General features: G+C 37.5%; 1 protein-coding gene across 11 annotated transcripts in view; it reads right to left on the reverse strand.

The window, feature by feature from the left end:
* Nucleotides 1-14,235, reverse strand: part of Usp16-45 (ubiquitin specific protease 16/45) — a gene marked incomplete in the record, with an annotated part of 416,997 nt that overhangs the window by 171,628 nt on the left and 231,134 nt on the right. For 10 of the 11 annotated variants that reach the window (XM_070098356.1, XM_070098257.1, XM_070098221.1 and 7 more), the window contains 2 exon segments: nt 3,273-3,293; nt 13,674-13,796. In XM_070098356.1, the coding sequence (XP_069954457.1) occupies nt 3,273-3,293; nt 13,674-13,796 (144 nt within the window). 11 annotated transcript variants of the gene reach the window in all.

Genomic DNA, 14,235 nt, shown 5'->3' on the forward strand with positions numbered 1-14,235 from the left:
AAAAAAAAAATTGAATTTGTTATACTAAAGAAAATGCTGCAATCATTTAACCCTTTGACTGTTTTAGTCATATATATACATCTTATGAGCCAATGTGTTTGACGTATACATATACTCAAAAATTCTAGCGGCTTCAAATCAAGCAGGAGAAAGCTGGTAGGCCCACATGTGAGAGAATGGGTTTGTGTGGTCAGCGTGTGCAGTATAAAAAAAATCCTGCAGCAAGCAGTGCATGAGGAAAAAAAACTCCCACCGTGTTTTTGGATTGAAATGCCGACTTTGAGGTGTATTTTCGTATAGCATTTATGGTTGTACTATTCTTGTTTTCTTGGTCTCATTTGACAGAATGGAAAACATATTATAGAAATAGAAGTGATTTTGATTGGTTTTACTATGAAAAGAATCTTGAAATGGAGCTCAAAGTGGCAGAAATGTTTGATTTTTGCTGATTTTGGGTGACGTTATTTATACAATTACTACAACACTGCAGTAGTCTGCATAACAGTAAATCTTCTATTTTTTGTGTGAATAAAAATTCAAAATAGAAAGCAAGAGTATTATAACAGGGGCCTGGAGATGTGACAATGTCTGCACTGTTCATTCTGGACCTTATTTTGAAATTGACATTTTTTAATTTGCATGAAATTGGTCAATTGCCAATTTCTGACCACTTTATTGGGTAGTTTAAATCAGTAAATGGGCAGTTTCTTGTACAAACGGAGTTCTAAAGAAATAGCTATGAGTTTAGTGGACTGGAACAATGGAATTGGCCAAAAATACGGCTCAAAGTGGGCAAAATCGCCGATGCATAAATGTTGTTGAGGTCGCTAACAAGTTTTCCATCAAATTTTGTACTTCTGGTGTCATTATCATCGGGAAAAGATACTCTATCATGTCATAAGAATTTTTTATTTTTTCAAATATTTTGCGACGGCAGGAGACACTTCAGGATTTAGGGTTGCGACAGTCAAAGGGTTAAAGAATTTTCAATTAAAAATGACATGTAAACTAAATGTTGTGAAAAAATATACTTTTCTAATGCACTGGCCATCTGGATACTAGCTCTACACGTGTGTTTATCCTTTGGGTTGAAAGTCCTGTTTTTACTAACAGGTAAGAGCATCTGGCAACTCCATCTGCTACTTATTACATTGCTGCCTCACTCTGTTGTCTTGCATTCATTGCCTCTTTTATTTACAGTACTTCAATACCAGCAGCCTATCAAATTCACTTTCTCTGGTACCCACATTAAGAGCTATTATTCTATCTCTAATATCTCAACAACTACTTTTGATGATAGAAGAGATAATAGTACAGCATTCTTTATTAGGATTATATGACTATGTGGTAGGCAGGCCAGTGTTTACTGTTGATGGGGATGTGTAATGCACTCAGAACCAAACATGCCAACCCCACCACACTGCAATACTAACAAACGAACAAATTTTCTTTGTATGAATACTGATCTCTAATATATTCTGTTGTAAAGTAAAAGGACACAAGTGCAACTAATGTGACATTTTGTTGTGGCAACATTTCACTCTCCAGGTGCTTTATCAAGCTGTTACAAACAATACATAGACACAGAGGGTATATATAGGCTCAGTGAGGTGTAATACTGTGGTAGTGGTAGTAGTAATATAAGTTGTAATAGTATTAGTAATACAATATGGTAGAACAATCAACTTGCACATGAGTAAAAGGTTATAAAAGCTATTACTTGGGTAACATAAAAATGGGTTAGACAAATATTTTTGTTACCCAAGTAATAGCTTTGATAACCTTTTACTCATGTGCAAGTTGATTGTTCTACCATATTGTATTACTACTACATTGTTGGTAATTCTACCAACATTAACACTATTCTGTTGGTTTACAAAAACATGTAAGCAAACACTAGGACATATTTAATAGAAAACATCTTGGTCCTGAAACCTTGATCACTTCTAACACACAGAGATCACCATGCGTCACTCACACCTCACTCTCCGCCTATGTATACTGTCTTTCAGCCTCTGTATGTTAGAAGTGATTGAGGTCCCAGGACCAAAACTTTGTCTAATAAATATTTCTTAGTGTTTGCTTATGTGTTATTCTAAACCAATTTGTTGGTATTTATTACCACGGTTTATACCAATATATTCTGTATCTAATGATCATAATATTCCCTATCTAATGATCATATACTGAATTAACTTTACATAAGTAGTGTATTAAACCATCTCACTGCTCAATTTTTCCATGAAATCTTACAAAAACCAGCTGATTTGTTAACAATTTGTTGCCACATATAAATATTGCCCTAGCGTACATAAAGGCAGTACTGAATGTTGCAGCAACATTATATACTGTTGTGCTAAGTGAAGAGTCATATTTTTTACAGCATCAGAAAGACCACACAAGGTTCTGTAGTTCTAAACTTGCAAAAACAATTAATTAAAGAGCATTTAAAAGTCTACTGTGTTACAAAAAAGTCTACAGGAGTAAAATCATGGTATTTTTATCTGCTAGGGTCTTGACTCAAATATACACGGATATACAGGTAGCAGGTTGGTAGACAGCAACCGCCCAGGGAGGTACTACCGTTCTGCCAAGTGAGTGTAAAACGAAAGTCTGTAATTGTTTTACATGATGGTAGTATTGCTGGTGTCCAGTTTTCTGTCTCATATAGGTCACACTACACATACATGTACAAGCATATGCATATATACACACCCCTCTGGGTTTCTTCTATTTTCTTACTAGTTCTTGTTCTTATTTATTTCCTCTTACCTCCATGGGGAAGTGGAACAGAATTCTTCCTCCGTAAGCCATACATGTTGTAAGAGGAGGCTAAAATGCCGGGAGCAAGGGAGTAGTAACCCCTTCTCCTGTATATATTACTAAGTGTAAAAGGAGAAGCTTTCATTTTTCCTTTTGAGCCACCCCGCCTCGGTGGGATACAGCCGGTGTGTTGAAAGAAAGAAGATACAAAGTTTTACTCCAGTTATATAATTACCTTGATTTTGTACAGTACTGTATTTTTTGATGAATGGAAAGTTTGATTCTGAGTTCAATGCCCAGATTACAACATATATAAATATCTTGGTTCATGTAAAACAAATGCATCTTTGAACAACATAAGTACATACAAGTCTAAAATAAAAGTTTAATACTACTGTACTACAATGCTGTTCAATATTACTACTATACTGCACTATTAAAATAATGCTATTTAATTTATTTAAATAACATAATCTACAAAAAATTATTTTATATGTAACAGCACTTACTGATGCATCCATTCCGTGCAACTGCCAAAAAAAATTCTTATGTTAACAGCAACATGGTTTAAACAAATTTGATCATTTATTTGGCTAAATATGACTGTCAGTAATACTGTATGTTTATGAACTAAAATGTTAAACAAATAATGGCATACAGAAAAGACATAGGAAACATATAAAACAAATTCACAGGAAAAAGAGTATATACATCTAAAAAAAAATGATGCAAAGCATTTTTTTTTTCAGATAAATCAAATCTATAAAGGGGTATATAAGAATGGATGGGTAAGAGTTATCACAGGAATGGTTGAAGGGAGGGAGTAAAGGAAGTCTGGAGTACTATGAGCTTGAAAAGGCTTGTGAGAGTGAGTGAACAACACATTTATGAAGGAATTCAGAGAAACTGGTGACAATTACAGCACCTAAAGGAGGGGCGAGGATGTTGCAGTGATACCAGAACAGTGATATCAGACAAAAACTGGATTAATGATTGTGAACATGTTTCCTTTTTTTGAGTCATCACACCTCAATAGGAGGCAGTTGGTTTGTTAAAAAAAAAAAAAAAATCAAATCAAACTTTGTTTTAAGAATTACAGGATGTCTACTGACCTCTTGGATTACACCCTTTCGTGCTTACAAACTACTTATTATTACAAGTATTTATGTAATTTCTGCACATGAAATGAATAAGCAAGCAGCATAAGATATAAATGACAAACAGAAGTACAGTAAATGTGTATGACAGTTACATATTAAATATTAAAGTTCCAGAGATGCTTTCAGACAATGTTTTTGAAACTGTTGAGAGACAGCTATGATTCTCCAGTAAGTTGCTCCAAACTCTGAGTTCTTTGATTTACTTGGAGCATTTATTCAGGTTGAGCCATACACATGGAATATCAAAGAGATCATACCACGGGCGGGGATAGAACCCACGATCAGAGTCTCAAAACTCCAGACCATCACGTTACACTGGACCAGCTAGCCACAATAAGATTCGTCTAACTAGGTATATTTCTACACCATAGGAAGGTTAGCATAGGCACCACTGTGACTACAAATGCATGTTGACGGCTTTGAGGGGACTTGAGCTAGAGTTCGTCACGGCCACGCTAGCTGGAGATTCGTCTGTAAAAACTTGCATTTGTGGTCAAAGTGGTGCCTATGCTAACCTTCCTATGGTGTAGAAATACAGTGGTCCCTCGTTTTTCGTAATTAATCCGTTCCTGGAGGAGCTACTATAAACGAAATTTACGATTTGCGAATCTATTTTCCCCATAAGTAATAATGTAAATACAATTAATCCATTCCTGACACCCAGAAGTATTAAAAGAAAAAAATTTTTTACATGAAATATACATGTAGTACATAAACAATACAATGGGAAATGATGAATGAAACATTAACAGCATAACACTTACCTTTATTGGAGATTCTTCTTAGTGTATAGGAGACTGGAGGAGGAGAGAGAGTGGATTGTTTATAGTTTGGAAGGGGAATCCCCTTCCAGCAACACCTCAGGTACCAATTGCTTTTCTGGGGTTGCTTGTCTTCTCTGTTTCTTAATGCCACTAGGACCACCTTGAGAGTCACTAGAGTCCTGTCTCGCAAAATAACTGTGGAGAGAGCTCAATTTCTGGCGTCTCTTTAACACTTCCCTAAAATGGCCCAAGACTTTGTCACTGTACATGTTGCCAACATGGCTTGCAACAACCTTGTTAGGGTGATGTTTCTCCATAAAGCTTTCCATCTTACCCCACATAGTAAAAATCTCTTAAATTTCTGAAGAAGGCACCTTCTTCCATCTCTCTTCCTCCTCCTCTGCAGCAAGATTCTGAGCTGCGATCTGTTGCTCTTCCTGCTGAAGCTCTTGCAGCTCCTCAGTAGTGAGCTCTTCATTGTGGTCTTCCACCAATTCTTCCACATCCTCCAAACTCACATCCAACCCCATGGAACTCCCCAGTGCCACAATTGATTTTACAACAGACAAAAGCTCATCAGGGTCAGTCCCAACCCCTTCAAAATCCCTCTTGTCGACACAATCTGGCCACAATTTTCTCCAAGCAGAGTTCAAAGTCCTGGTAGTCACTCCCTCCCAAGCCATACCTATAAGGGTTATGCAATGGAGGATGCTGAAGTGTTCTCTCCAAAATTCCCTTAGGGTCAAGTGAGTGTCTGTGGTCACAGTCAAGCACCTGTGAAACATTGCTTTTGTGTAGAGTTTTTTAAAGTTTGCAATGACCTGCTGGTCCATGGGCTGGAGGAGAGGAGTGGTATTCGGGAGCAAGAACTTTACTGTGATGAACCCAAACTCCTCGAAAATTAGGTCATCCAAGTTTGGAGGATGAGCAGGTGCATTGTCCATTACTAGCAGGCACTTGAGATCCAATTTCTTTTCCAAGAGATACTCCTTCACACTAGGGCCAAACACTTCATTGAACCACTCGACGAAAATTTCCCTCGTGACCCATGCCTTACTATTAGATTTCCAAAACACACACAATTTACTCTTCATAACATTGTTTTTCCTGAACACTCTGGGATTTTCAGAATGGTACACTAGTAATGGCTTCACTTTGAAGTCCTCACTAGCATTAGCACAGAACATTAGCGTCAGCCTGTCTTTCATAGGCTTGTGTCCTGGCATTGCCTTTTCCTCTTGTGTAATGAAGGTCCTCTTTGGCATTTTCTTCCAAAAGAGGCCTGTTTCGTCACAATTGAACGCTCGTTCAGGTTTCAGTCCTTCAGCATCTATGTACTCCTGGAATTCATGCACATATTTTTCAGCCGCCTTGTGGTCTGAACTGGCAGCCTTACCATGCCTTACCACACTGTGTATGCCAGTACGGTTCTTAAATCTCTCAAACCAGCCTTTGCTGGCCTTAAATTCACTCACATCACCACTAGTTGCAGGCAATTTCTTTACCAAATCGTCATGCAACTGCCTAGCCTTTTCACAAATAATCGAAGTCATAAGAGTATCTCCTGCTAATTGTTTCTCATTTATCCACACCAATAATAACTTTTCAACCTCTTCGAGTACTGGTGATCTCATTTTTGTCAGCATAGCAACAACAGCGTCCTTGATTTCCTTTTTCTTGGCCACTATGGAACATAAGGTTGTGTAGGGTTTCTTATACATCCTGGCCACTTTCATATTGTTCAATGATGGTTTTCTTAAATTCAATCGTATTTCTCACCTTTTTTACCACAGGCTTGGCACTAGGAGCTTTCTTTAGAGCCATGGTAGCTTATTTAGTACTTTTTTTTTTTTTTTTTTTTTTTTTTTTTTTCAACAAGTCGGCCGTCTCCCACCGAGGCAGGGTGACCCAAAAAAGCAAGCACTAAAATAAATGGAATATTATGAAATATTTCGCTGGAGCACGTGAGGGGACCTTCGCTCACTGGTAAACAATGCCAGACTGGCTGCTGCCACGGCTCACGCCGTGGGTACGCGTCCCGGACGAACTACGACTCGCGAGTCAACTTATGAAAAGCGAGTCCATGTTTATACGAAAATACCCCTATGATTGGCAAAATTTACGATTGCCGAGAACTACGAAAAGCGAGGGACCACTGTATACCTAATTGGACGAATCTTATTGTGGCTAGCTGGTCCAGTGGCTAATGCGACGGTCTGGAGTTTTGTGACTCTCTGATCGCGGGTTCTATCCCCGTCCGTGTTATGGTTTGTATGCAATCGTGTCACTACGATTTCTTGAGTTATATTAAAGAGATATTTATAGTGTTATGACTATGTGACTTGTTTCAGTTCTCCAACAAGTTCTTTTTTTAGCTCAGGGTTAATTGAGTGTTCTGTAAATGTCTACATAGTATGTGTGGATACTATGAAAGTTAAATAGCTTCAAATCTTTGAGTAAGTGGGAATGTCCGCAGTGTTACTTGTGTAGTACACTTGTACAGTAAGATGACTGGGGTACGAGGGGGGGGTGAGAGTTGTGTTGTCTAGAATCAGTTCACAAATGACCCACTTAGGAGAGGAAACTCATTATGTTTCAGTTCATTCTGGACGACTGTCCAGGTATCTGACTGAGCGACTGTTCAGAGATAAGATTTTTGGTGGATTATGACTGGTTTTAAATTACATTGTTTGCTGTCATATATCCCCATGCACATACAGTATACCATAGGTGAGGTAAGGGTACATTCATGAGTAGTATAAATATCATCACCATATTTGCGAATGTATATTAGACCCACCAGCTGGTGTGTATTAGACGTGATAGGTCGTTTGTTTACTCTTGAACATCGGCAAAAAATTAACATTTCCGCTACTTTGAGCTCAGTTTCAAGCCATTTCCAGTGCTAAAACCAATCAAAATCATCTCTATTTCTGTAATATGTCTTCCATTCTATCAAATGAGACCAAGAAATCGCAAATACAACTATAAAAAACATACGAAAAAACACTGCAAAGTCGCTGTTTTAATCGAAAATCATGGTCTCAGTTTTTTTCTCTCATTATACTACACAGTGTGCTGCAGGATTTGTTTTATGTGGTGCACACATACCACATAGATGTATTCTCTCATATCTAGGCCCAAATTTACCACTCACAGTTTATCAGAGTGAGCTGAGCTCATGGTGTAGATCTACGGTTTGGACTCTGAACGTAAAGCCATAGATCTGCGGGACGGACAATGAAAGGGTTAAATGAGGAAAATTGACTCTGAAAACGAGCAAATCCAGTTGCGAGCAAGGTCATGAAATGGATTAAACTCGCAAGTAGAGGTTCCACTGTATACACAAACATTTGTTATTTTAACTAAATTAACTTAATATAAAAAATGAAATGAGAGAGAGCACTGAAGTAAAACTAGCACAGAGCACCACAACCCCCTGAGGAGGTGCTGCTTTACTGTCTAAGTAGTGTAAAATGGAAGCTTGTTCAATATTTTGCACTCTGGAATGATTTACTGTCCTTCTTTGACTGTCTCATGAACATATTACATGACAAGTAAATCTTTCTGTAGCTTCTATTTATGTTCCATGCACACTTACTGTACTTTTAGTTTTCTATTTGATTTTTGTAATGTTTTCTTGCCAGTTTAGGAAGACTGGTCTGAGACCCGGCTGTGGGGCATAGTCTAGAGGCATTAATAACTATAATACATAGTTCACTCACATTTATCACCCACAATCACAATCATTCCCTCTGTCTCATTATATCAAGCAAACAGAAAGTAAAATCAGGTAAATATTCACATTCATTCTCTCTCATATCCTAGTGTTAAACTCCATGAATTAATAACTTACAACTTTTGCAACTGCCTGCTGTATACTAAATTTATCTCCAGCCAAATTTAAACAATTTATACCATCAAGACTTTACAGTTAACCTTTTAATAGTGGCATACTCAGAAATTAAAATTCCTGTGTGTGTGTGGAAAGATTTTGAAAACAAAAAACCTTGTTTTCCTCACAGATGATTGTAATCTGATAAAAACTTCTGATATTATTGCCTGATGAAGTTGGCAAAAATATGATCACTCGTCAGCAACAGCAGTGTAAAACACCCCAGTAGTATTTACATTTTACAATTTATTGATGCCAAATTATGATTGTTTTTTAGTTTTTTTCTAATGTCTAACATTAGATGAGTTTCAAGGTGTTGTAGTACTGTATGTGAAATGTGGGGAAATCCACAACCAGACATTGCCCCACTTGGAATGTAGTATAAATTGATGGATTTCTCAGTAGATGGGTATATGAAAGATGAGGGGAACCACAGAACTGATGAGGGATAAAAGGTGGGTGTTGCACTGCGATATCTATGGAGACAAAGAACGTTATCCATAGGGCAAAAAAGGGGGAATGTATGAGAGTATAGTGGTACCAATACTCTTAGATGGGTATGAAGCTCAGGTTGTAAATGCTGTGAGGAGGAAGAGGCTGGGGGCAGTGGAGATGTCAAGTCTGAGGGCAATGTGTGGTGAGGACAGCTGAGGAGGGGTTGTTGAGGTTTGGACATTTAAAGAGGATGGAGCAAAATAAGATGACTTGGAGGGTTTATAAATCTATGATGGAGGGAAGACTAGGTAGGAGTCACCTTAGGAAAGGTTAGAGTGGGGGGTAAAGAAGGTTCAGTGAGCAAGGGGCTTGGACATCTAGTAGGTGTGTATGAGCATATTAGATAGGAGTAAGTGGAGGCTAATGGTTTTCAGGACTTTACGAGCTGTTGGAATGAGCAAGGTAATGCTTTTGGGAAGGGTTTCAGGGAAACTGGTTAGCCAGACTTGAATCCTGGAGGTAGAAAGTATAGTGCCTTTACTGTGAAGGGGATGGGGATATTTGTAGTTTGGAGGGGCATCTGAATTGCAGAATCGGCACAACTCTCACAAGACAGTAATCGAGTGAATGAGGGTGGAAGTGTTTCTTTTTTGGGTCACCATCCCTCAGTGGGAGACAACCGGTGTGATCAAAAGAATTTAGGTTCAAAGGAATATCCTGGACTTTGAAGGAGGGGTGGAGATATATTGCAGTTTTTGAATTACTGGCATGCCTCTGGCAAAACGGTGATGGGGTGAGTGATGGCAAAATTGTTTCTTCTTTTTCAAGTCATGCTGTCTCTGTGGGAAACAACCAGTATTTAAAAAAAAAAAAATGTCCATAACACCTGTTTGCCTTCAAGACCATGGTAAAACATGTTTACGACGAAATCTCATGATATTACAATTGCTTCAAAGTGTAATACTCATTAAAACAAAGAAATAAGCCACAATGCTTGATTTTATTGAGTTATCCCAGGTTAAATCTAAATATGTAGGGGAGACCAGGGCTAGTTGGCACACTTTTCACATTTTCAGTGATGAAAGAAAAACAACAAACGATTTTGGTAATTTTATACTTCCAGTGAAAAATATAAATCTTCCTCTTACTTTTCATGAAATAAAAAAACAATTTTCTTTCGAAACAAAAGCACAGCATTCTTTAGAAAAAACATTTCACGTGTGCCAACATGCCCCATGTATGGGGTAAGTTGGCACACACTATGGGGTAAGTTGACACAGCAAACAGTAATAGTAAATTAGGAATATGTAACAATAAATTTAGATAATGATTATTCATAATGTTTCATTTCAAGAATATTCAGTTCCATAGAAACTTAAAAATATTTTCTTAGTAAAGAAAGAAACCTTTTTGAATAAAATAAAATTAAAAACTGACTAGGTGTTATACATTCAATTGAAAATAATTGCACTTCCAGATAATAATTGCACAGAATACTTAACACCTGAGGTGAACTTAATCTAAATCGTCATCTGAGTCACAGTTGGGGCATGTATAAAACAACTTTTCATCAGTGCAGGCTTCGTGGGACCACAACTTGCACATTCTACACTGTATCCATATTTCTCGTGGTTTGCTTCTGGAAAAAGGACCCATACATACCAAACAGAGACTGTCCTCTTCATCTGAACTTTTCTCGTTGCCATGAACACATTTTGATTTCTTTGATTGCTTCTTCTTTGCTTCTTTTGATATCTTTTCCAGTGTCTTTTTCACTGGCATGTCAGTCAAAATGGCAGAGGAGCGTTTCCTCCTGTTCATTCCACTTCTCTTCCTGGGACCAGCTTTATGCAATGGCCTCAGTTCTTCAGGGGTTGGGGCTTTCTTCCCACAGAGTCCAGAAGTAAAGGGTCTTGGTTCATTCTCATCTTGAAGGTGAGAAACATTCTAAACTGAACAACATTTTGACTGGACTGTTGCGATCAGACTTTGTGGTGTGTCACTGCCGTCTTGAGTTATCACTTAAATTTGTCGCAGGCTGAAACACTTGCGTTTCTTGTTGATCTTCCTGTGGTCTGTCAGTCACGTAAGCACCCAAAAAATCAGAACCCTGGAATATGTCTCTGTTGAAGGGTGAAATCCCAGCAGCCTTAAACCCAACCAAAATATTAGCTGGAGTCACAGTAAGTGGGAAAGCAGTGGACACTACATCTGGAAAGTACAGTGGAACCTCTACTTGCGAGCGTGTCCACGTGCGAGTTTTTCCAAATACGAGCAGTCGATGGGTCGATTTTTTGCTTCCATATGCAAGCAAAATTTCCACAAGCGAGCAGACCTCAAGGCAGGTTCCTTGACATTGGTGAGGGACTCTTGCTCTTGATTTCGGGAATTGTATCTCATTTGTTTGTTGGACTATCTTATTGAAACTTGGGCAATGTATGATGGAAAGATGCTTCTTAAAGCACACCAAAAATGAAAGAAATCTAAGCATAAATAATGGAGTTCACTTCTCAGCAATTAGCCACCCCTTTGCGGTAATTTCGAATGGTTTTTATGGTTGTATTCTCGTTTTTTTGGTCTCATTTGATAGAATGGAGATATATTACAGAAATAGATATGATTTTAAATGCTTTCACAACGAAAAGTACCTTGAAATAGAGCTCAACCTAGGAGAAATGGTCCATTGCTTGGCTGTTTCAGAATGTTTCGTGAATGTTTTCAGAATGTTTCGTGAATGGGTTGACATTATTTATACAATTATTGCAATAAGGAATAACAGTAAATTTTATATTTTTTGTGTGAATAAAAATTACAAATTATTTATATAATAATAATAATAATAATAATAATATGTATAATAATAATATGCATAAAAATAATACGCATAGTAATAATAGTATAATAATATAATACAATAATAATACAATACGTATAATAATAATACATATACTGTACATGTACAGTGGACCCCCGGTTAACGATATTTTTTCATTCCAGAAGTATGTTCAGGTGCTAGTACTGACCGAATTTGTTCCCATAAGGAATATTGTGAAGTAGATTAGTCCATTTCAGACCCCCAAACACACGTACAAACGCACTTACATAATTGGTCGCATTGGGAGGTGATCGTTAAGCGGGGGTCCACTGTATAATAATAATGTACTACATATGATAATTATAATAATAGATGGCTTCAAAAGGCCATCACTAGATGGCAGTGTTTACCACAACAAAGAGGGAGCGGTTGTGGCCGCCTCCACCTGTTACATAATGACATATTTTATTCATTCTAGAGTATATGTCATGTTTCTATGTTATTTATATTGTTTGTTATGTCATATTAGATGAACTATGATAGATAAATAAGCCGTATAGATGATATTAGCGAAACTATTCATGAAGTATTTTGCCCGGTCTCCAGACAAACTCTCATCCACCACCGACACTGCCCATACCACTACATGAATGACATATTTTATTCATTTCAGAGTATATATCAGGTTTCTATGTTATTTATATTGTTTATTATATCATAATAGATGAAGTGAGATAGATAAATAAGCCGTAGAGTTGATATTAGCGAAATTATTGAAGTACAGAATTTCACTGGAACAGATTAATTGCATTTAAGTTAATTTAAATGAGGAAAATTGACTCTGCAAACAAGCAAATCCAGTTGCGAGCAAGGTCATGGAACGGATTAAACTCGCAAGTAGAGGTTCCACTGTATATAAATAGTAATGTGGGGCAAGTTGACACTGTGCCAATTTGCCCCATTTTTGTTGAGCCAACTTGCCCCAACCATACCAATGTTCATAAATAAATGATTTTAGTATATATTAATAAACCTAATATAAACTGTTTCATGGGTAAACAATCCTTAAACCCTAAGTTAAATTATGGCTAAATTGGATATTTCTCATCTATAACCCCATACATGTTACAGCAAACAATATAAGCGAATGATAATTTACTTACCGGCATCAAAATCAAATTTTTCCCCACTCCAGTTAAGAACTGCAACCTCTTGGTATGGTAGGTTGTTGGCAAGTGAGGGAGCACGTGGTGATCCTATGATGTAAATAACAATGCCATCTCGCGGTAAATATTTGAATTATTACAAGTGTGTCAACTTACCCCTGTTGCCAACTAGCCCCAGTCTCCCCTAATGTGCTTTTTGGCTGATTTCCACTGTTCAGTGTCATGAAACTTTAAAAAATTTGGATTGAATGTGGCATCTTCCTGCCAGTTCCACACACTATTTTCTGGTAGAAACAACAGCACTTGGTCTTAGATTTTTTCAAAGGTGTGACCAGGCTGTAGAGACCCAAACAGTTGTGCTGAGTCAATAATATTGGCAAGTGGCATATATGAAAGCACAAAAAAATTGTGCATACTAAACTGTTGGACATATGGTCATCATCTGCACATTAGTGTATTGGACACAATTTAAGGGCAAACTCCTCCATGCACAACAAAAACAAAGGGTACCAGAAGCTCAATGCACAAGAATGGATAGTTAATGAAGGCCAGTTTTGACAACCTCAGACAGAAAATACAATAGCAAATAAAGTTTAACTGGGGGTTTGTCACTAACATACTATAAGCCTCTAAGTTTTCTTCAACCTATGTAAACCAAGGGCTACCAACACCAACCTGGCCAAATAAATGTCCTGGATTCAGTGTTGAATTTTTACCAACTGAATGCATGTCCTTGAGGAAAGCTGCTGCAGCGAGTGTCAGTCCCCCACCTTCACGAAGAATAAGGTCAAGAGGTTGCTGAGGACAAAAAAAAAAAAAAAAAAATACTGTCAGAAAGAAAATCAAGCTCTATAATTACACATTAATGAAAATTATTATAGTGGGATATGACTGGTTTGTTGAAAGAGGAAGAAAATTATCATAATGTAAAACATCCATTTGAGACTCAAACTATGGATGTAAAAGTAAGGAAGTGTGTGAGAAGGTTTCATGAGTTAAAATTTTTTGTTTTTACTTTTAAAACACTGGCCATCTTCCATTGTGGTAGGGCAACCAAAAAATGACACTTTCACTGTCATTCACTTTATTGCTGTCTTCCCAGAGGCACACAAATACTACAGTTCAGATGCCCCTCCATATTGCAAATTTCCCTACCTCTCCTTCAGTGTGCAGGAACTGTGCTTCCTAACTCCAGGATTCAAGTCTGACTGATTTCCCTAAATCCTTTCACAAAACG

This window comes from Cherax quadricarinatus, chromosome 1 (assembly GCF_038502225.1).
Source record: "Cherax quadricarinatus isolate ZL_2023a chromosome 1, ASM3850222v1, whole genome shotgun sequence".
Classification (NCBI taxonomy): domain Eukaryota; kingdom Metazoa; phylum Arthropoda; class Malacostraca; order Decapoda; family Parastacidae; genus Cherax; species Cherax quadricarinatus.